The 19,991-nt window shown below is 42.6% G+C and overlaps 1 protein-coding gene across 1 annotated transcript in view; it reads left to right on the plus strand.

Moving 5' to 3' along the window:
• The window catches only part of FASN (fatty acid synthase), a 36,999-nt gene extending 17,735 nt beyond the window's left edge, over nt 1–19,264 (plus strand). Inside the window, exons 17-43 of the mRNA XM_065647701.1 lie at nt 315–506; nt 783–863; nt 955–1,140; nt 1,445–1,624; nt 1,873–2,076; nt 2,792–3,102; nt 3,253–3,642; nt 4,340–4,504; nt 4,703–4,821; nt 4,923–5,077; nt 5,425–5,628; nt 5,951–6,101; nt 6,617–6,795; nt 7,344–7,463; nt 7,613–7,735; nt 9,307–9,530; nt 9,834–10,032; nt 10,460–10,611; nt 11,105–11,196; nt 11,344–11,495; nt 11,778–12,020; nt 13,495–13,683; nt 14,199–14,426; nt 14,891–15,111; nt 15,688–15,786; nt 15,920–16,171; nt 17,258–19,264. Of these exons, the coding sequence (XP_065503773.1) occupies nt 315–506; nt 783–863; nt 955–1,140; nt 1,445–1,624; nt 1,873–2,076; nt 2,792–3,102; nt 3,253–3,642; nt 4,340–4,504; nt 4,703–4,821; nt 4,923–5,077; nt 5,425–5,628; nt 5,951–6,101; nt 6,617–6,795; nt 7,344–7,463; nt 7,613–7,735; nt 9,307–9,530; nt 9,834–10,032; nt 10,460–10,611; nt 11,105–11,196; nt 11,344–11,495; nt 11,778–12,020; nt 13,495–13,683; nt 14,199–14,426; nt 14,891–15,111; nt 15,688–15,786; nt 15,920–16,171; nt 17,258–17,395 (4,949 nt within the window). The 3' untranslated portion in view covers nt 17,396–19,264. The remainder of the gene's footprint in view (nt 1–314; nt 507–782; nt 864–954; nt 1,141–1,444; nt 1,625–1,872; nt 2,077–2,791; nt 3,103–3,252; nt 3,643–4,339; nt 4,505–4,702; nt 4,822–4,922; nt 5,078–5,424; nt 5,629–5,950; nt 6,102–6,616; nt 6,796–7,343; nt 7,464–7,612; nt 7,736–9,306; nt 9,531–9,833; nt 10,033–10,459; nt 10,612–11,104; nt 11,197–11,343; nt 11,496–11,777; nt 12,021–13,494; nt 13,684–14,198; nt 14,427–14,890; nt 15,112–15,687; nt 15,787–15,919; nt 16,172–17,257) is intronic.
• The last annotated feature ends 727 nt before the right edge of the window (nt 19,265–19,991 follow it).

Consider the following 19,991-nt stretch of genomic DNA (forward strand, 5'->3'; position numbering starts at 1 on the left):
AACCGGGTAAAAGCATACTCAAAGCATCATCCTTCAAGTTACCTTCTGAAGCTTAACGTTTGATTTAGATTGGAAAAGACTGGATGAAAAATATGAACAGAGCAGGAAACTGTCCTAATTCAGACTCATGGTAGTTTTAAGAGCTGTATGTTGCCAGGAAGGATAGTTAGGGAAACCACTACAACCTCTTTCAGATATCGAGGAGAAGAGACCTTTTTATTAGGCTGTTTGTGGTGTGGTGTTTTTTGTGGTGGTGGTTTGTGTTTTGTGGTGTGGTGTTTTTTTTATTTATTCTGTTCTTTATTCTTTGACAGATGTGAGTCCTGACTCTCCTGACCACTACTTGGTTGGTCACTGCATTGATGGCAGAGTCCTGTACCCAGCAACTGGGTACCTAGTACTGGCTTGGCGAACACTGGCACGGTCTCTTGGCATGGCTATGGAGCAAATGGCTGTTATGTTTGAAGAAGTCACAATTCATCAAGCAACTATCCTTCCCAAAAAGGGTGAGTGAGGACTGCTGATACAACTGCAAACCTGTGAAATGAAGATGAAGAGAGTGGGAGGAAAGAAATGCAAGGGGAAAGTGAGAAAGAATATAAAGAAAAGCGCAACATGACTGAACAAAGAAGTGAATTCATACAGTCAAGTAGCACATGTTATGGTCATCTTTATTCCATGTTGTGTGCAGTGAGTCTGGAGATGGTGAAAGAGAAAATTCTGCTTGAGGATGGTAGCAATGAATGACCTCACAGTCCTGTCTTCCTCAATGTTTCTTACAGGATCAGTACAGCTGGAAGTAAGACTCATGCCTGCTTCCCACTGCTTTGAGGTATCAGGGAATGGGAATCTGGCTGTGAGTGGTAAGTGAAGGAAGTGTAAGTGTATGCACTGTCCTACTAAAATCCATTATTTATGGACACTGATTCTTATTCTTGCTATTGTGCCCATCAGGGAAGATCTCTCTCCTAGAAAACACTGCTCTGAAGAACTTCCATAACCAGCCAGTTGACTTTCAGACTCGAGTAGACGTGAACTCAAAGTCCAGCCTCTTGAAAGAAGACATTTACCAGGAGCTGCATCTGCGTGGATATAATTATGGACCAACTTTCCAGGGCGTTCTAGAATGCAACAGTGAAGGTAAACTTACTTTCTATAGAAGAATGATGAGCATGGTTATTGTAATGATGGATATTTGATCTTTTAATTCCATTTATATTAATAGTCCACGTGGCTATGTTTTTTGTGGTAATAAATAAATTTGTGTGATAATGGAGAACAACCAAGTGTTCTGACAGAGCACTGGGAAAGCTGTTATCTCAGTGCAGATCTGACTGTTGGAGTTTACAGGGGAAGCTGGGTTCATACAGCATTTGCATTTGATAAGCAGCGTCTTCTGTTATCTGCTGCATGACAAAATCACAGTGGTCTTTTTCTCCTGCAGCAAGCACAGGGAAGGTTCTGTGGAATGGGAACTGGGTGACCTTCCTTGACACCCTGCTACACATGATAATCTTAGCAGAGACTGGGCGCAGTCTGCGCTTACCCACCAGGATTCGCTCAGTGTGTATTGACCCAGTGCTGCATAAAGAGCAGGCGTGCCAATACCAGGACAATGTGGAAGGTAATGTGTCTCACGCTTGGGCTTTTGCTAGTTGCTTTCGCTGCTCTGTGGGTGAATGTATGACTTCCTAAGAAGACGGATGGATTTGGGGGGCCCTCTTAGCCTTCAAGCTATTCTGCAGCCCTGTAACAGAAGCTGCTATTCTGCAGCTTTGGTAACAGTCTGACATAGCACCATTTATCTGATCACCTTGAATAAAATACTTGTAGTATTTGATGCAAGCTTACGTTTACTTTCCTGTCTTTCAGCTTTCGATGTTGTTGTGGACCACTGTCTTGATAGCCTTAAAGCAGGAGGTGTTCAGATCAATGGTCTTCATGCTTCTGTGGCACCACGACGACAACAGGAACGGATCCCTCCCACCCTGGAAAGATTCTGCTTTGTGCCCTATACTGAGAGTAACTGTTTGTCTTCCAGTGCCCACCTTCATGCCTATCTGGAGCATTGCAAAGGTAGAGTGGGGTTGGTTTTGTCACTCTAGGGGAATCTTCCAGCCTGGCAAAAATGTCCAAGAGAAGCCATTCATACTGCCTCAGAACATCCAAGAAATAAAGTGTTGGTCTTTGCCGGAAGCCTCAGGTCATTCTTTGATTTGGTGTTTGTTTGGTGGGGTTTTTTTGGTTTTGGTGGGTTTTTTGTGTTTGGGGGTGGGGGGGGGGTGTTGTTTGGTTTTTTGTTTTGTTGGTGTGGTTTTTTTTTTTTTCCAGCATCTAAACACTGTCCCCAAAGTTTTTTACATATGCTGTGGTGGGACTTTTTATTTTTTGTAATGTTGTTTCTGATCTTGGTGGCGATAAGCTATTTTCCATCTGGTTATAAAGCAAAAAGTCTTTCAGTATCTGCAGAAAGTTACAATTTCTCACCACAACTCCCTAAATTACTCAGATGTTTTCCGTTAGTTGCCCTCTTTCAGTCAGTCTTGCCACAGATAATTTTGGTGGTTTAGACTGTTTTGCCACAAAACCTACTTGTTTGAGGGCTGCAACTACTGCACAATGCACAGTCCTGTGGATGTACAGGAGCACGCACTGTATCTCTGTGGCTGGGCTGGCGATATCAGATGCTGTAATTTGTGGTGCTGATCAGCTGGTATAGCAAATGGGGGCAAAGAAGAAAAATCTTTGGAAGAATCTAACTCTTTCTTTCATTTCCCCTTCTATTCTGTAGGTCTGATCCAGAATTTACAGGCTAAGGTGGCAGTGCATGGGGTCAAATTAATCATCCCTGGACTAGAAGCCGCAGCGGCTGCTGCAGAGTCCTCGCCCATACAGAAGGGCCTTCAGCATATCCTTGCTGAAATCTGCCGTCTGGAACTGAATGGAAACCTTCATTCTGAGCTGGAACAGATAGTGACTCAAGAGAAAATGCACCTCCAGGATGACCCTCTTCTCAATGGATTACTAGATTCTTCAGAGTTGAAGACTTGCCTGGATGTGGCATTGGAGAACATGACCAGTCACAGGATGAAGATAGTAGAGGTTAGTTGGAAGCCCGGGATGGGACCATAGCTGGTGCTACCAGGCCTTCTAGTAACCTGATCTCATATTTCTGTTGTTCCAGTTATAATTCTGGATATCATTCATGTTTCAGCCTTGTTTCCCCTTTTCCTTCCCCTTCTTTTCTCACAGGCTCTGGCAGGAAGTGGACATCTGTTCTCTCGTGTCAAAAGTATTCTGAATACTCAGCCCCTGTTGCAGGTGGACTACATTGCCACTGACCGCATTCTGGATACTCTTTCGGCTAATGAAACAAAGCTACAAGATGCTGGAGTTGTTGCTAGCCAGTGGGATCCATCTAGCCTTCCCTCTGGAAATCTGACTAATGCTGACCTGGTGGTATACAACTGCTCAACAAGTGTTGTTGGAAACGCCACTGAAATTCTCTCTAATTTGGCAGCTGCAGCAAAAGAAGGAGGTTTTGTTTTGCTACACACCCTTCTTCAAGGAGAAACTCTTGGAGAAATTGTCAGTTTCCTTACAAGTCCAGATCTACAGCAGAAACACAGCTTCCTGAACGAGGTACGCCTCCTGGAAGGACAAATACTTTCTCAGTGGGTAGTCTGGAGTCTGCTGCCTGCAGATGCTCTTGTGATGAATGTTGAGTAAGGCATCACTTACATCACTCTGAGGCCTTCTGCAGGAATATGCAATAAACACTTCTTTAGAAGAGTTGTGAATTTCCACATTTTAGGTTGGGAGAGTAAACTCTGAGTTGAGTCAGGAAAGCCTTAATGCATTGAAAATTATTCACTGTCATTTTGTATATCTATATAATCTGTATGAAAACACTGGCCAGGACAATTACTTATTCTGGAGGTGTGCCTTACTGCTGGAATTAAATTCTGGACATGTTCAAATACCCTGTGGGATTTGACAGCATGGTCACCCCTCTGTTTTTTGCACACGTGGTAGTGTGATAAGTCTAGTTCAGTAGTGAGGGCTTCGAGATCTTGTACTACTGCTAAGGATCTTTTAGGGAGGAAGGAATAGTCTAGACATACATAAAATACTTTTATGTTAATCAAATATGTATTAGTACTGAGACAATACAGAACAGATGCCAGGATTTCTAGCTAAAGCAGGAAAGAGGTAGACAGTGCCTGCTGTTCCTAATAAAGCTGTCTTTGAGGAGACTCAACATGAAGTACAGATGTGATGTGTATTTTTAATTGACTTCTGACTTTCCCATTAACTGTTGTTTTAACTGATTTGACAGGCGCAGTGGGAGGGCTTATTCAGCAAAGCCTCACTGAATCTCGTTGCCATGAAGAAATCATTCTTTGGCTCTGTTATTTTCCTGTGTCGCCGGCAAGCCCCTGCCAAAACACCTGTTTTTCTGCCAGTAGATGAGACCCATTATAAGTGGGTTGAATCTTTAAAGGTGAGAATTGCTGTGTCCTAGATACCTGAATTTCCAAATACCTACACTTTCAAAGTGAGATTTAGCAGTGTTAAAAGTGTGTGTGTGTTCAGTAACTTTTCTTAAAATAGGGGTTATTAATCAATCTCTGGCTTAAGGATACGAGGGCTGTTTCCTTTCTGTGGTTCCTAGTAAAACACTTTGGGGTTTGTCCTGTAGGAGATCTTGGCTGACCCATCAGAGCAGCCTGTGTGGTTGACTGCCACCAGTTGTGGGAACTCGGGAATTGTGGGAATGGTCAACTGCCTCCGCCTTGAAGCAGAAGGCCACAGAATCAGGTACATAAGCATGCCCTTGAGTCACAGTGGGAGATGTTTTTGTGTTAGCTTCTTCTCAGGCTTATAGCAAAACAAACGAAATGACAACTCTTGGCTTCTAGGTGTGTGTTCATTTCCAACTTGAACCCTTCATCAGATGTCCCACCCATGAGTCTTTCTTCCCTGGAAATGCAGAAGATTGTTCAGAAGGACCTGGTGATGAATGTGTATCGTGATGGGAAGTGGGGGTCCTTCAGGCATCTCCCATTGCAGCAAGGTAATTCCTTTGAGGTCTGAGAATTGCTTGCAAGGCCTTGAGTCTGAACGGACTTTGCAGAGAAAATGAGTAGCTATTGTTCCTAGAATGATTTATTATTACTCTTGTTGTTGGTTTTAATGGATAACTTGGAATTCTTCTGCTCAGCTCAGAGTAAACAGTAGCATGCTCTGGTGCCAGGAAGGGGCATGAGCTATTTTGGGTATGGGTAGAATTGCAGGGTAAAAAAGGGCTTTCTGGAGAGCAAATAGAGGAGGAGGAAGCAATTACACAAGGAATTTACTCACTCTGGAAAGTGCCTGCCCGTGTTAGTGTGTGTGAAGTTCTTATTGTTCCTTCTTCTGCAGCACAACCCCAGGAGTTGACAGAATATGCCTATGTAAACGTGTTGACTCGTGGAGACCTCTCGTCTCTTCATTGGATTGCCTCCCCGCTTCGACACTTCCATGCAACTAATCCCAGTGTTAAACTCTGCAAAGTCTATTATGCATCTCTCAACTTCCGGGACATTATGCTGGCCACAGGAAAGCTTTCTCCAGATGCTATCCCTGGTGAGTTAAAATTACGCTAGAAGAAAATGTATTTATATATTACCGTACTAGAATTTATTTACATAATCTCTTGAATGTTAGTTATGCAGTACTTAAAGTGTATATCAGTTTTTATTTAGCAAGAAAGCCTACTTTTGAAAAGAGTTCTTAAGAGCAAGAAAGTAACTGTGGTGACTTATGAACTGTGTACACAGTAGATAAATGCCAGCACTTTTTCTGTCTCTGGGGTTTCAACTGTCAGGGACTACTGCTGTAGTAAATTCTTGACCAAGGGATTTCAGAAGAGAAATTTCCTTTCTAAAAGATGTTTGCATTCCTCCAGGTAATTGGGCTTTGCAGCAGTGCATGCTGGGCATGGAGTTCTCGGGCAGGGACCTGGCTGGACGAAGGGTGATGGGGCTGCTGCCAGCGAAGGGGCTGGCCACCGTGGTAGACTGTGACAAGAGGTTTCTGTGGGAGGTGCCTAAAGACTGGTAGGTCAACTTCTGTTTTCTGATTGAGTGTGGTTATTTGCCTTCCTGCCTGCAGCTGATGACAGCCCAGTTCACACCAGGGGACAATGGGTAGATTCCCTTCCGGGAAACTATAAGAGAGCTATAGTCTCCTGAGCAACTGTAGGATTTGACTCAGTGCTCAACTGCTGCAGTGAATCTGTTGTTGTGTGGTTTTTTTGGTTGGGTGTTGTTTTGTTTTGGGTTTTTTGGTACAGTGGATTCAAAAGGTTCTTGTCTCTCTTGGGCTCTTAGCTCCCCGTGTTTCAGTACACGCTGGTTATGTTACTGGTTAGTAACTAAAATATTTTTTTTTAGAAGGATGAAATGCTTGACTGTGCTTGGCAGCTGTGCTAGTCTGCTGTACGACTGAGAACCATTTATACTTTCTGGTCTATCTTGGCAGTTTAACCATTCCATTGCAGAAAAGCAGATTTCATTGGGAGAATCTAGTAATCTTTTCCAAGGCTAAGGATCTCTTTCACTTTGCTCCATAGGACTCTGGAAGAAGCAGCTTCAGTACCTGTGGTTTATGCCACTGCTTATTATGCTTTAGTGGTTCGAGGTGGTATGAAGAAGGGTGAGAGTATCCTTATTCACTCTGGCTCGGGAGGTGTGGGCCAAGCAGCCATTGCCATTGCCCTGAGCATGGGCTGCCGTGTCTTTGCTACTGTAGGTGAGTACTGAGGGTCCGATGTTATATGGAGAAAAAAGAAATATGTAAAACAAATAGAGAGGAAATTGTGTGTGTGCGCCTGTGTTACATATAAAAATACGTATCTGTGTACTCCCCCCCGATATGATCTCTTGTGACATTGTTTCTAGTTTCTAGACTGAGAACAGAATACATGGTAAATACCACTACTGTCTATACACTTGAAACTTCCACAGAACAGGTGAATTTATCTACCTCTGTACACCATATAATCAAAAGTACAGAAGATGATCAAGGCTTCTTCACTTTAAATTCAGAAATGTGATCAAAGAATATCTATCCATTGTAAGGCTTGGTCTATTTCTGGTCCTTGCTCTATGTCATAAATGAGCAGTAACAATTAGACAGCCTCCTAAAGTTTGACGCCTTGAGAGCCTTGAAGCAAGTGCTTGATGGCTGCTCACACTTACAGTCCTTGGGAAAAGATGTGCAAATGAAAATGGGCTGTTTCATTTTAAAAAATTTAACCTAAGAGTACTGGCATCATTCAACTTGTCTTCTACTTCCAGGCTCGGCTGAGAAACGCGAGTATCTCCAAGCAAGGTTCCCACAGCTAGATGCTAATAGCTTTGCCAGCTCCCGGAATACTACCTTTGAACAACATATACTGCGAGCTACCGGTGGAAAAGGTAAGTTCAATGAATTTTTTTTGCTTCTTTTTCAGCAATGCCACATTACGCAGTTGCACTTTCTAAAGGCAAAATGAGTCACTAGAAAACAGAGTTAGGATCTCAGCAGAGTTGAGGTTATTAAACAGTTGCTTCTCCTTTCATTGCAGGTGTCAACCTCGTGTTAAATTCCTTGGCAGAAGAGAAGCTCCAAGCCAGTTTGCGTTGTCTTGCTCGACACGGGCGCTTCTTGGAAATAGGCAAATTTGATCTGTCTAACAACAGTCAGCTTGGTAAGATGGGGCATTGGGAAATCCATCTCATTAGGTTTAAGCAAACATGATAGTACAACCTATATGCTGTCTTAACACAGACTTCAAATTTAGAAAAGCTCTTAGCTGGAATACTTGTTTTGTTTCTATCACTAACAATTTATGTGGTCTTTTCAACAATACCTTCTTGGAGAAGCATGGCACTCAGCATTTTTCTGGAAGCCTGCATAAAACATGCAAATTAATTAAAATATCTTCCTCAAAATCTATCTTTAAAATCAGCATAGGACCTGTTGCCCACAAAGTGATTGGATAAGAAGGTAGTAAGAAGCAGCATTTATTTCACATTGCACTGTTTACCATTCTGCCTGTAGATTTAATAGATCTGTTGGGCTTGACTTGCAAACTTTTTGGGGTGTAACATATCCATTTGTAATAGATGAATGTACTATGAAACGTAGCAAACGAAGTTCATAGCAAATGAAGTTCAAGCTGCAGTTTTGCCCTCTGTTCTGGGTAAACTTGATCATTTGTAGAGTGAAAGTGATTGGAATCTTTCAGATAACGAGAGAGAACATGATCTTGAAAGAACTTTAATTTGTCGTTTCACTAAATATCTGCGCCATTTTGAATAGAATATGATAGTTCCAGTTGGAAGGGACCTGCAATGATCACCTAGTCCAACTGCCTGACCACTTCAGGGCTGACCAAAAATTAAGGCATATTATTTAAGGGCATTTTCCAAATGCCTCTTAAACTCTGACAGGCATCGTGCATCAACCGCTGTTCTAGGAAGTCCGTTCCAGTGTTGACCACCCTTCTGGTAAAGAAGTGTTTCTTAATATCTAGTCTGAACCTCCCCTGATGCAACTTTGAGTCATTTCCACATGTCCTGTTACTGGATACTAGGGAGGAGAGCTCAGCACCTCCTTCTCCACAATGCCTGTTCACAAAACTGCAGAGAGCAGTGAGGTTGTTTCTGAGCCTCCTTCTCTCTGAACTAGACATACCCAGAGTCCTCAGCTGCTCCTCATAGATTAACCTGATTTCTCTTGGATGGGAAAACAAATTTGAATGTCGTAATCTGATGTGTTAGTGAAAAATGACAAGAATCTTCTCCCGTTGTAGAATGATTGCATATAGCAAGTGTTGACAGCCTCCTTTCTTATTCCAATTAAATTTCAAAAGATCCTCACATAATGGAAAACTTCCAAAGAGAGTTTCCTGTGGAGATGGACAGGTTTTACCTGGGATTTTACCTCCTCTGTGACTCTAACTCAGCTGTCACTAGACACAAAATGTCCTTTTTAATATGGGACTATCCATGTTATCACTTGTCCTCTTGACACACAATTTTTCTGAGTGGACTTTCTGTTAAACTGGTCTGCTTGTAAGAGAACAAGCTAATTAATACAGTATTTAGTGAGTATATGCAAGAATGAGTTTGAAAAATGTAGAGTTCTAGCATCTAGTGACTGCTTTACTCCTCAGTCTTACACTACTGACCTACACAGAAATGTTTCTGAAGCAGATGATAGGCTCTGTTTTGGAAAATCGGCAACATCAGGTGATAACCAAGTTGATTTTTCTAGGAATGGCGCTCTTCCTCAAGAATGTGGCATTTCATGGAATCCTACTAGATGCAATCTTTGAGGAGGGAAACCAAGAGTGGGAAGTAGTATCAGAGCTGTTGAAGAAAGGCATAAAAGATGGTGTGGTAAAGCCTCTGAGAAGTACAGTCTTCAACAAAGAAGAGGTAGAAGCTGCTTTCAGGTTCATGGCACAAGGAAAACATATTGGCAAAGTTATGATCAAGGTAATGACATAACGACTTGTATTATCTGATGCATCTGTCATCCTCTGTAGGTGACTTTATTGGATATCTTAACCCAGTTCAAGTTGAAGTTTTATAACTAGGACAGAATGGGGTTATTGTTTTTGCTGCTGACATTGTAATGTATGTAGCTGTCAAGTCTGTCACTCTGATTCTACAAGGTTCATTCCCCTTGACTGGAGGAGCATATCATGGAAAGATTAAAAGATGCATTGTGTATCCGATCCTAACTACTTTTTTTTTTTTTTTCTTCTTCTTCTTCTTCTTCTTCTTTCCTGGGGAAAGGTCCAAGAAGAAGAAAAGGAATATCCTTTAAGGTCTGAGGCAGTTAAAATCTCTGCCATCTCTCGAACCTCCTGTCCACCTACCAAGTCTTACATCATCACAGGAGGCCTAGGAGGATTTGGGCTTGAGTTGGCACAGTGGCTAGTTGAGAGAGGAGCACAGAAGCTTATACTGACATCTCGTTCTGGCATACGAACTGGTAAGTAAAACCCAAAAAGGAACATGGAACGTGACTGCCTTTCAACATACCTCAGTTTGTATTTTCTCTCCATTTTTAAGTGTCTTATCGGCAAACAATAATGTCTTAATCTCTTTTCTTCCCTCTCATGTATATGTTCTCTCACTTCAAATAGCTGTTGTCCCCTTTATTCTAAAGGAGGAAGTATCTTTAAACTTGACCTCTTTTCCAACTACTACTTCTTTCTTCTTTTTTATGCTTCCTAATTCTGTCAGCCTATTTTCTGCCTTACCCAGGATTTTTTCTGCAGCCTTACTTTGACCTTTATCCCCTCTACAAAGTCTGTATCCAGCTACCTCCCTGACTTGGGCCGTGGCTATAATATGGTGGCTCACATGCCACAAGGAAAGGCCTGTAAACTCCTTGCTCCACCTTTATTTTTTTGTAGGCTACCAGGCTAAACGTGTTAGAGAGTGGAAGGCATTGGGAATCCAGGTGTTGGTATCTACCAGTGATATTGGAACACTAGAAGGAACACAGCTATTGATAGAAGAAGCTTTGCAGCTTGGCCCAGTTGGAGGCATCTTTAATTTGGCTGTGGTAAGTGACCAAAATGCTTAGGATTTGTAAGAGACAACAGCCACTCAGGTAGCTTTTTTACAGAGGGCAGTCAGGCTTCATACAGTTTTAGATTGTCTCTCTGTGCTTCAAAGGACACTTTGCTTTGGCTTTAGCTGGTGACTAAAGGCTTGTGGATCTGACTCCTGCACCTGGAAAGCGAGCTCAGTTCTGGGATAAGACAAATGTTGCCCAAGACCCGCCCCCAGAGACAAGGAAAATCCTATTCAGAACTCGCCAGCTGAAGGCTGCAGTGGCAGTACTAAAAAAAGCAGATGTACCAAAAGCCACGTTGTCCTTGTCATATTTCAGGACATTGAGGATATGTCTGTACTGTTAAGTTACAAAAATGCGTTGTATAGTAATATCCTCTCATATCTCAAACCATGTGGCAAATGTAAACGGAGAAACTGAAGATCCTGAAACGGCACCTTTTTTTTCCTCTTCTCTCTCTCCTCACCCCTGCCCCCTAAAGGTCCTTAGAGACGGCATGATTGAAAATCAGACCCCAGAATTCTTCTGGGAGGTCAACAAGCCCAAGTATTCAGGCACCCTTCATTTGGATTGGTAAGTGCAGAAGGGGCACATATTAACGGCTTTTATGGTCAGAGAGCTGATCACACTTAGTTGTTTTAGTCTTGAACTAGCCTTCCATGGTAACACATAATTAGCAGGTTTTTCTGATGGGATTTCTCTCTCCTGCTCTGCTCCAAGGGTGACTCGCAAGAAGTGTCCAGACCTGGACTATTTTGTTGTGTTCTCCTCTGTAAGCTGTGGAAGAGGGAATGCTGGGCAAAGTAATTATGGCTTTGCCAATTCTACCATGGAGCGTATCTGTGAGCAGCGACATCATGATGGACTGCCAGGTAAGATGACTTTACTCATTGCACAGAATAATCTATCTTGCCAAACATCCAGAGGAGAACCAACTCACCAGAAACTTGTGCATTTGTCTGGAACGATAATGAATGTTGAAGGCTGTTTCCTCTTCTGTTACTCTGAGTCATTCATGTGTGAATGAATGCTGACCATTTAACAGCGCAAAGGAAATGCAGGCCTCTGCTTGGCTGTTTTCTAACTCCCTTTTGTTGCTGCCATGTGCTTTAATCAGTTACCTAGTGTTTTTGTTCTTCTGATCTCTCCTCCAGGCCTGGCAATCCAATGGGGAGCCATTGGTGATGTGGGTATCCTTCTGAAGACAATGGGAAACAGAGAGGTTGTGGTTGGGGGAACCATTCCCCAGCAAATCAGCTCATGCCTGGAGGTGCTTGATATCTTCCTGAATCAACCTCACCCTGTCATGTCCAGCTTTGTCCTAGCAGAAAAGGTCTCTGTGAAAAGCGACGGAGGCAGTCAACCAGATCTTGTAGAAGCTGTTGCTCACATCCTGGGTAAGTGCTCTCAGACAAGCATTGCTGGGCAGTGTCTACCGTCTCAACACTCTTGAAAAGCAGTGATGCTGCTGTAGGTGCTCTCTTCAGCATCTCCTCCTGATTTCCTCTGTGGTATGGGTGTGGTGTTGTGGGATTGGTTTTTTTTTTTTTTTCTTTTTTCCCCTTTATGCTGTTCCTTCTCTCTAATAATTTGCTTCTTCAGTGTGGGCTTTTCTTCCTTAGTGTGTTTACATACATGCGCACGCATACTTCAGTGTCTTGGGTTTTGTTTAGAGTGGACTGGTGCCTTTTCTCCAAATAGACAATCAACAGGAACAGCCTCCAAGACCAAAATTCTGGGACAGCATATAATAGGGCAAATATATGACTTTGAGTACTATTCCAGCTTCCAAATGTTCACTTCAGGATGTCCCTGTGCCACAAAGAGTGGCTTTTATGTACTTAGCGACTAACTGGTCACGTATCCTCTTACCGGCACTGTCTGTCATCTGTGAACGTCTAGTAACTGTAGCTTAGCTGTGCATTACAAGAAGCGCCATGTCCTCCTGTCTGTTTTGAACCTGCTTCGTTTTACCGTTGTGCCCCCGTTCTTGTGTTGAAAGTGAATTATCTGTGTTAACTCAACTATGTCCCATGTCAGCTGTCTCTCTCGCAGACAGAAGTGCGTACCGATCCTTTCTATTCTACCAAAAGAGGTACTGATAAATTCAAGACAATCTCCTGAGTATCACTTAAGGAATTATGTGCAGTAACTGATAGCAAATATGACTTCCAAGAACAAATGTGGCTTTTTCTAGTCAGAGGAAAGTGCCTGGGAAATTGCACCAGCTGTAGGGTTAGTTTGGAAGAAGAGAATATGTGAAGACAACCAAGGGAGAAGCTAGTCAGAATCGTAACGGTGGGAAAGGGGGCAACATGGGGCAGCGCAAAATGGAGGAGAGGAAGAAGAGCTGTAGATGCAAGATGAGAAGTCTTTTATGGGTAAGGCAAGGGTGAGAGACTTGAACAGTGTGAAAATTGAAGGGGAAGAGAGGATGAAGACTAGAAGAATCACCTCCTCCAATACGATGGATGTCAAGTGTTGCAATCAACCATCATCGACAGTAACTCTTCCATCTCATTCTCATATTGTAGCTGAGGATTCATTGTCTTAGGTCTAAGACTGCAGTTTCAGTTAGAGCCTCAAGTATGTGAAATTCCCCCAGCTGACTGTTCTGAACGTTGTCTAGAGCTGAAGTGACAGTGTTCATAAAGCCATGCACACTTAATGTCTACTCTAAAGACTAGATCCCATATGACCAGCTGTGGCTTGTAGAAGAGGTGACTTCTGAAAGCATTAGATCATCCTGAAAGGTGAGTCTCTAGCTGTAGTTTATTCAGGTTTTAGAAAGAAGGAAGCTGAGAAGACTGCTAGAGAGACCTAGAGCTGAAAAGAAAGCGGCCTTTATTTAGTGTGCTGGTTTTTTCTCAGGTGTCCGTGATGTGAGTAGTCTGAATGCTGAGAGTTCCTTGGCAGACTTGGGCTTGGATTCCTTGATGGGTGTGGAGGTGCGCCAGACCCTGGAGAGAGACTATGACATCGTTATGACCATGAGAGAAATTCGACTCCTTACAATCAACAAACTGCGTGAACTTTCTTCCGCACCTGGGACAGCAGAGGGTATAGTGTTTGGATCAGGGTCGAGTCCAAACAATTAAGCCCCCAGTCTGTTGCTTTCATCTACAGTGACATAAGCCTCTTAACAAATCATGAAATAAGGTTATAGCTGAAAGGCTTTCAAATGACAGACACGTCACTGAAGTGCATGGACCATTGGGTCGGGCCCATCGGTTCTGGGGACATGGTATAAGAATGAGCATAAAAGCTGCTTTATTGCCTGGCTGGTATCCGCCTGCATGAGTACTACTATGCAGCTGTGGGCAGGATATAATTTGAGACCTTTTACCTGTCTGAGGAATAAACAACCTAATGTCATGCTCGCTGTAAACTAGCGGCATATGCGGTTGCTGCAGAACAGCTGACAACAGGAAGATCCCTGTGTCTGCGCCGTGATGATTTATTGAGCCAGTGGGCTAATCCAGAGCTACCTTGAGATTCTCCCTTAGGACTATAGCCATATAACCAAGAGTGATCCTGAATCTAATTGTGTTTGTCTGGTGTGCTTCCCTTCAAAGAGCTGAAGCCATCCCAACTGATGAAGACAGGCCCAGGCGAACCTCCAAAACTAGATTTGAACAACTTGTTGGTGAACCCAGAAGGGCCAACAATCACCCGTCTCAATGATGTTCAGAGCACAGAGCGCCCTCTTTTCCTTGTTCACCCCATTGAAGGATCCATTGCAGTTTTCTACACTCTTGCCTCCAAACTTCATATGCCCTGCTATGGGCTACAGTGCACAAAAGGTATCTCAGTTCTTCAGCATCTTCAATTTGTAAATGTAATGTTCTGAATTTCAGTTGCCTTATAGAGAGAGCTTTGTTTCTAGACTCCTAAACTCGGAGGATCAAGCATCAGTACCTATAATCTGCATAGGGTCATGTCAGACATCCCCAAATAACAAGAAGGGTACTAGGTTAGATTGAAGAGCTTATGTATGGGGAAATGGAACAATTGTGGATGTTGAATTCAGTCCCTGCCAGCAGATAAGCATGCAGGAGAAAAACAAGGAATGCTGTTCTGCCTGTCTTAGAAAGCAGGAATATTACTGTTCTTTGTCCAAACTGTAAGTTGCTAACCATAACTTAGAAACCTAACCTTCAAAATAATGTAGATGTTTCCAACAGGGTTTCTGAGCTCATGAAGATGTAATTGTCTCTGCCAGTGTGTTTTCCCTGGAGCCTGTTTCTAACTTGCTTCCATGTTCTAGCTGCTCCCTTGGACAGCATACAGAGCCTGGCCGCCTATTACATTGACTGTATGAAGCAGATACAGCCTGAAGGACCTTACCGCGTTGCTGGATATTCTTTCGGTGCCTGTGTAGCCTTTGAAATGTGCTCCCAACTGCAAGCGCAACAAAACGCTTCCCATGCACTCAACAGTCTGTTCCTCTTTGATGGGTCTCATTCCTTTGTAGCAGCATACACTCAGGTAAGAGATACAAAGAAAATCTTTTGTCTGGGGCCCAGGCTGTGTCATCAGGCTCATGTTCTTGGAGCTTACTGTTCGAGATCTGAGCCGTCTGAGAAGCTGACAGACTCTTTGACAGAGGAGCTGGGAGACAGCTGTAGATAGTGGATGCTTAGGGATGGCTGAAGGGTGGAACCACATGGGCAGTGGTCTTCATTACCTGCTGAGGCCTGGGACACACACGTTGCTCTTGCTGTGGTAAATCGTAGTATTGGTATGTCTTCTGGAAGATCTTCTAGCCTGGAAGAGAAGATCCTCGTACAGGGGTGCTAGGCAACCTTGCTTAAGCTTTCCTTTCCATTTTCATTGTACTTTCTAGAGGATACTAAGCTCTTGGCAGTTGCCACCTGTGGATTTGCTTTCTCAGCTGTCTTCAAGGGATCTGCCTCCCCCACCCCAAGCTCCAGTCTGTGTTTTTTCTTTCTTTCTCCCCTCTTCCTTTTTGCCAGTTCAAAGCCCTTTGTTCTGTAATTGTTTTTATCTAACATTCAAGATCAGGCAAATCCCTCTCATGGTTGCATTTTATTCTTTTTCCAGAGCTACAGAGCCAAGCTGACCCAAGGAAATGAGGCTGCATTGGAGACTGAAGCATTGTGTGCCTTTGTTCAGCAATTTACAGGCATTGAATACAATAAGGTAATGTTTCTTTTTTTTTTTTTTTTTAATCTCTTTATGTCGTGTGCAGGGGGGCGTGGTGGTGGTTTTTTTTCAACAGACATGGATTCTCAGATGTTGAGACTAATGGGGAAAACAATGTTAATATTTCCAGCTGCTGGAGGTTCTTCTGCCTCTGAAAGATCTGGAGGCTCGTGTGAATGCTGCTGCAGACCTGATAACTCAGATTCATACCAACATCAATCGTGAAGCGCTCAGCTTTGCTGCCGCTTCCTTTTACCATAAACTGAAGGCTGCTGACAAGTATATACCGGAGTCCAAGTATCATGGGAATGTGACACTGATGCGGGCAAAGTCTCACAATGAGTATGAAGAAGGTCTGGGTGGAGACTACAGACTCTCGGAGGTCAGTCTGAGGCCCACTGGTGACTGTTGAGGTTCTCTTGATATTTGGGGGAGCAAAAGAAAAGCATAGAAAATCATCCTTACTGAGGGAGAAGGGATGAAACCAACCTGAAAGAAATTATGATATTGTGGTCTAGCAAGAATTAAAAATCCTCAAAAACAAATGAGTTGATTTGTTCTGGGCATTTTCTCAGGGTAGTGAGAGCCAGAAGGTCTAGCCTCTGTATTAGATAAGTGTTTCATATAGCTAATTCTTGCAGCTCTCTAGATAGACTTTAGATAATAAAGATGCTAAAAGAGAATAACTTGACAGAAGTAACTTTTAGTCTCCTTCTTTCACTGTAGACCCCTAAGGTTTGTCCACTACCTGAGGGCAGGGTTTTGAAGAGGAAATGTCAGCTTTCTGACAGTAAAGGCGGCTTTTTCTTAGTTAGCTTTTGTGGACCACTTAGAAGTTAGTACGTGGGCCTAAAAAACTTAAGGTTTTGGCCTGTAGTCTAGATAAGGTCACTGTTCTTTAGCCCCTGTTCATGTAAAAGGGTTAAGTGTCTTACATTATGGTACAGATACCAGAGGAAAAGAAGTGATTTTCAGGATTACCTTCCTGCTTCTTGCATCTCCTATCCCTTCAGACTTCTAATTTACATTCATTGTTGATTCCAAGCTAACGTTTGTGATTGAAGTTACTTATTGACCTTAAAGGAAGATTTATGATGGTGGGAGAAATATTAGGGGGAGGGGTTTTCTTAAGGGTGTGGAAGTAGCTACTTTATCTTTCATTCTTTGATATTGTAGGTAAATTATTCTATTAGTATGAGGTTGGTTGGCTTCCTGCCTAGCTTTATTCGAGTGGATCACCTGCCAGGCTGTCAAACTATCGTGCTTTAAAACACTGGTTCCAAACAATGCCTTGCCGTTGATCTATGAAAATGTGTCGGAGTAAAACTGGTGCTGTTTTCAACTGAGTTTGATAGAGACAGTGGCGTAAACTATGAGTAACTTAGAAAACTGACAAACCCCAAACAGCTAGATGACCAGCTGGTTGTAAATTGTGAATGTAAAACTTTTCTTTTTCGTGTCTGTGCAGGTATGCGATGGGAAGGTATCTGTCCATATTATTGAAGGGGACCACCGCACCTTATTGGAGGGAGATGGCGTTGAATCAATTATTGGGATCATCCACAGCTCACTGGCAGAGCCTCGTGTCAGTGTCAGAGAGGGTTAACTTCTGCTTACTTACTGTGAATGGTGAAGAAAATGCCAACAACATTCCTTGTTACGACAGACCCAAAGGAACTTTTCCTGTTGTTTGACATCTCATCTGCTCTGCTGCCAGAACTGAGAAGTCCAGCTGAACTTGATTGGTCTTTTTCTCTCTCTCTCTTGCTCATATTTTCCTTTCCCAACTTTTATGGGTTCTCTCTCCTTCCCTTCCTGTGCGTTGTTTTCCCCTAGTATCCCTGTCCGTGTTACTCTAGTGCTGTGACTCTGTCACTGTGCACTGCTGTGAGGGTTCCCCACCGATGGTCGCTTCCTACACCCTTGGCAGTATGAAAAACACAATTAGGAGTAGGTTTCTTGTGCTCTATATTATTTTGTCTTAACAGTATTCCAAAGGATATGTGATAGCACTTGTTGACCAAGCCCAGTGAGCAGGGAGGGGAGCTACAGCTGATTTCGGAGATACCTTTTGTCTGTGAAGAATCTGTCTGTAGTTAGGTCAGAGAGAGAATTCCATTGAGGCTTTTGTAACTATATTTTTTTAATTTGATATATTCTACATATTTATTATGTCAAACCAGAGACTTCTTACTTGGTTTTAATTTATCGTGGGTTATAGGAGAAAAGAAACATTCCTTTTTGGATGGGGAAGTTTATTCTACAAGGGGAAGTTGCCTATTTGTTAGACCAAAGTGCATCTTTGGAACAGTCTGGTTTATTTGGGGGGTTTGTTTGTTTGTTTTTTCTTCCACTGTCTTGCCCTGTTCGGAAAGGAAAAGGTAGAAGGGAGGGTTCTTGCCATCATCCGCGCTTTTGAGGAGAGATTGCGGAAGGATGAATGGTTTGACAGCTGCCACTGTGTGTTGAACAGCCTTAACTTGGCTGTGATGAACAGTCAAAGGTGTCCCTAGGCAGGTACTTTGGTTATATTTGTGCAAGGTTCTGTGTTCTGCTGTATCAGAACCTTAGCAAAGTATTAAGGCTATTGCTTTACCTTATTCCCTCCCACCTATAGTCTCGCCACCCAACCAGACATTTGGAATTGGCAGAAATAGAATTCTTCAACAATAACTGATCAAATCCTCCTACCCCTGCTCTCCCATAACCAAATCTCAGGCAAACATACAAGCATCTACCCAAAGCCCTTGTATATTTTCTTTAGTGCGAGGCTTGTATATGCGTTATCCTCTCAGTAATGAGACTGGAGATCCCACATAAGTTAGCTAAGTAATCAGTTCAATGGTATGATTTTAAGATACAGTACCTTTTTAAAGGAAATTTGCATAAAATCCAATTCAAAATTTTCTTGCATTTGCTATGCTCGATCTGTCCTTTCTGAAATCAGTAAATCCTTGCTACACTTATGATACAGAGGAGACCTGGGTAGCAAAAAGCACCAACTAGGAGGGAGCTATTGTGCCTCTTGAACTGTTGTAAAACCTCAGTTCTCTCCCTCTTCATCCCCCGGTGAAGTATCCTGTTAGAACAGGAGTGTTCCAGTGACAGGAATGGGTGGCTCTTCAGTGCAGGTTCTGACCTAGTGTTTTTTGCTTATACCACCCTCTGTTGATAGTGGCTGGGTTAACTGGTTTTAGTTTTATAACTTATTTCTTTTGTGAAATCTGAAATAAAACCAACATAATGTCATCTTAAAGCATTTCCAAAATAAGTCTTGTTATTTTTCTTTTTTTTTTTTTTAAGTACTTTTGGTCTGAGGAGCGTCTTTTTCTCTTTGGCTTTCCTAGTATTAAACGGAATTGATCACTGGTTGGCTTTTTGTCTTATTCTCTACCACCATTTCTTAATTCTGTGTTTCATCTGGAATATCTCATTTCTTGGTATAAAGCAAAAACTGCTGCTGGCATATCTGATTTGGAGTCTGTAGAAATAATAACAATAATAAAGAAGACTTATTATTCTGGAGCATGGCTGCTTGTTGCCATGATTTTGATACCTTGGATACAACCAAGCCCCGCACCTACAAGATTGGAACAGAAACTCTCAAATTCTAATTCTGGCGCTATTGCTGTGGTTTTGGACAAGCCATTAATGCTACTGCCTCAGTTTCCCCATCTATAAAATGGGACTAATAGCATCTACCTCAAGGTTGTTGGGAGTGTTAGATAGGCAGTGGGTGTAAATGCTATTAAATTGTTAGGTATGATGACTAGGTTTTAGTAATGTGTGAGGGTAAGGTGCCTTACAGCTGCAAAGAGTCTAATACTGGACAGTGGCTGTGCGAACGGGGCCTATGTGCATACTACGGGGCTTCATTCTATCTGCTGCATACTATCCATGCACATCCTAGAATAAGATACTACATAAAACATAAAAATGTGGATGGGTGGGTTGGTTTGTTTTAACTACTGGCAGTTGTAGTGAGCTTGAAAAAAAGAACTGAAAAAATCCTACTTGCCTTGTTTGTATTGAAAAACTAGAAGGAGGGGGGGAAAAAAGAGAGTAATTTAAATTTTAAGGAAACAGGTACAATAGTTTTGTGATAAAGTGCTTAACAAGTCTGAATGGGCCATGTGAAGGGAGCAAGGACTAATGCTGTTCCAGCTGTCCAAGCAGGAGTTGGACCAGTTTGCTGTATGAGC

This window comes from Caloenas nicobarica, chromosome 18, assembly GCF_036013445.1.
Source record: "Caloenas nicobarica isolate bCalNic1 chromosome 18, bCalNic1.hap1, whole genome shotgun sequence".
In the NCBI taxonomy this organism is placed as follows: Eukaryota; Metazoa; Chordata; class Aves; order Columbiformes; family Columbidae; genus Caloenas; species Caloenas nicobarica.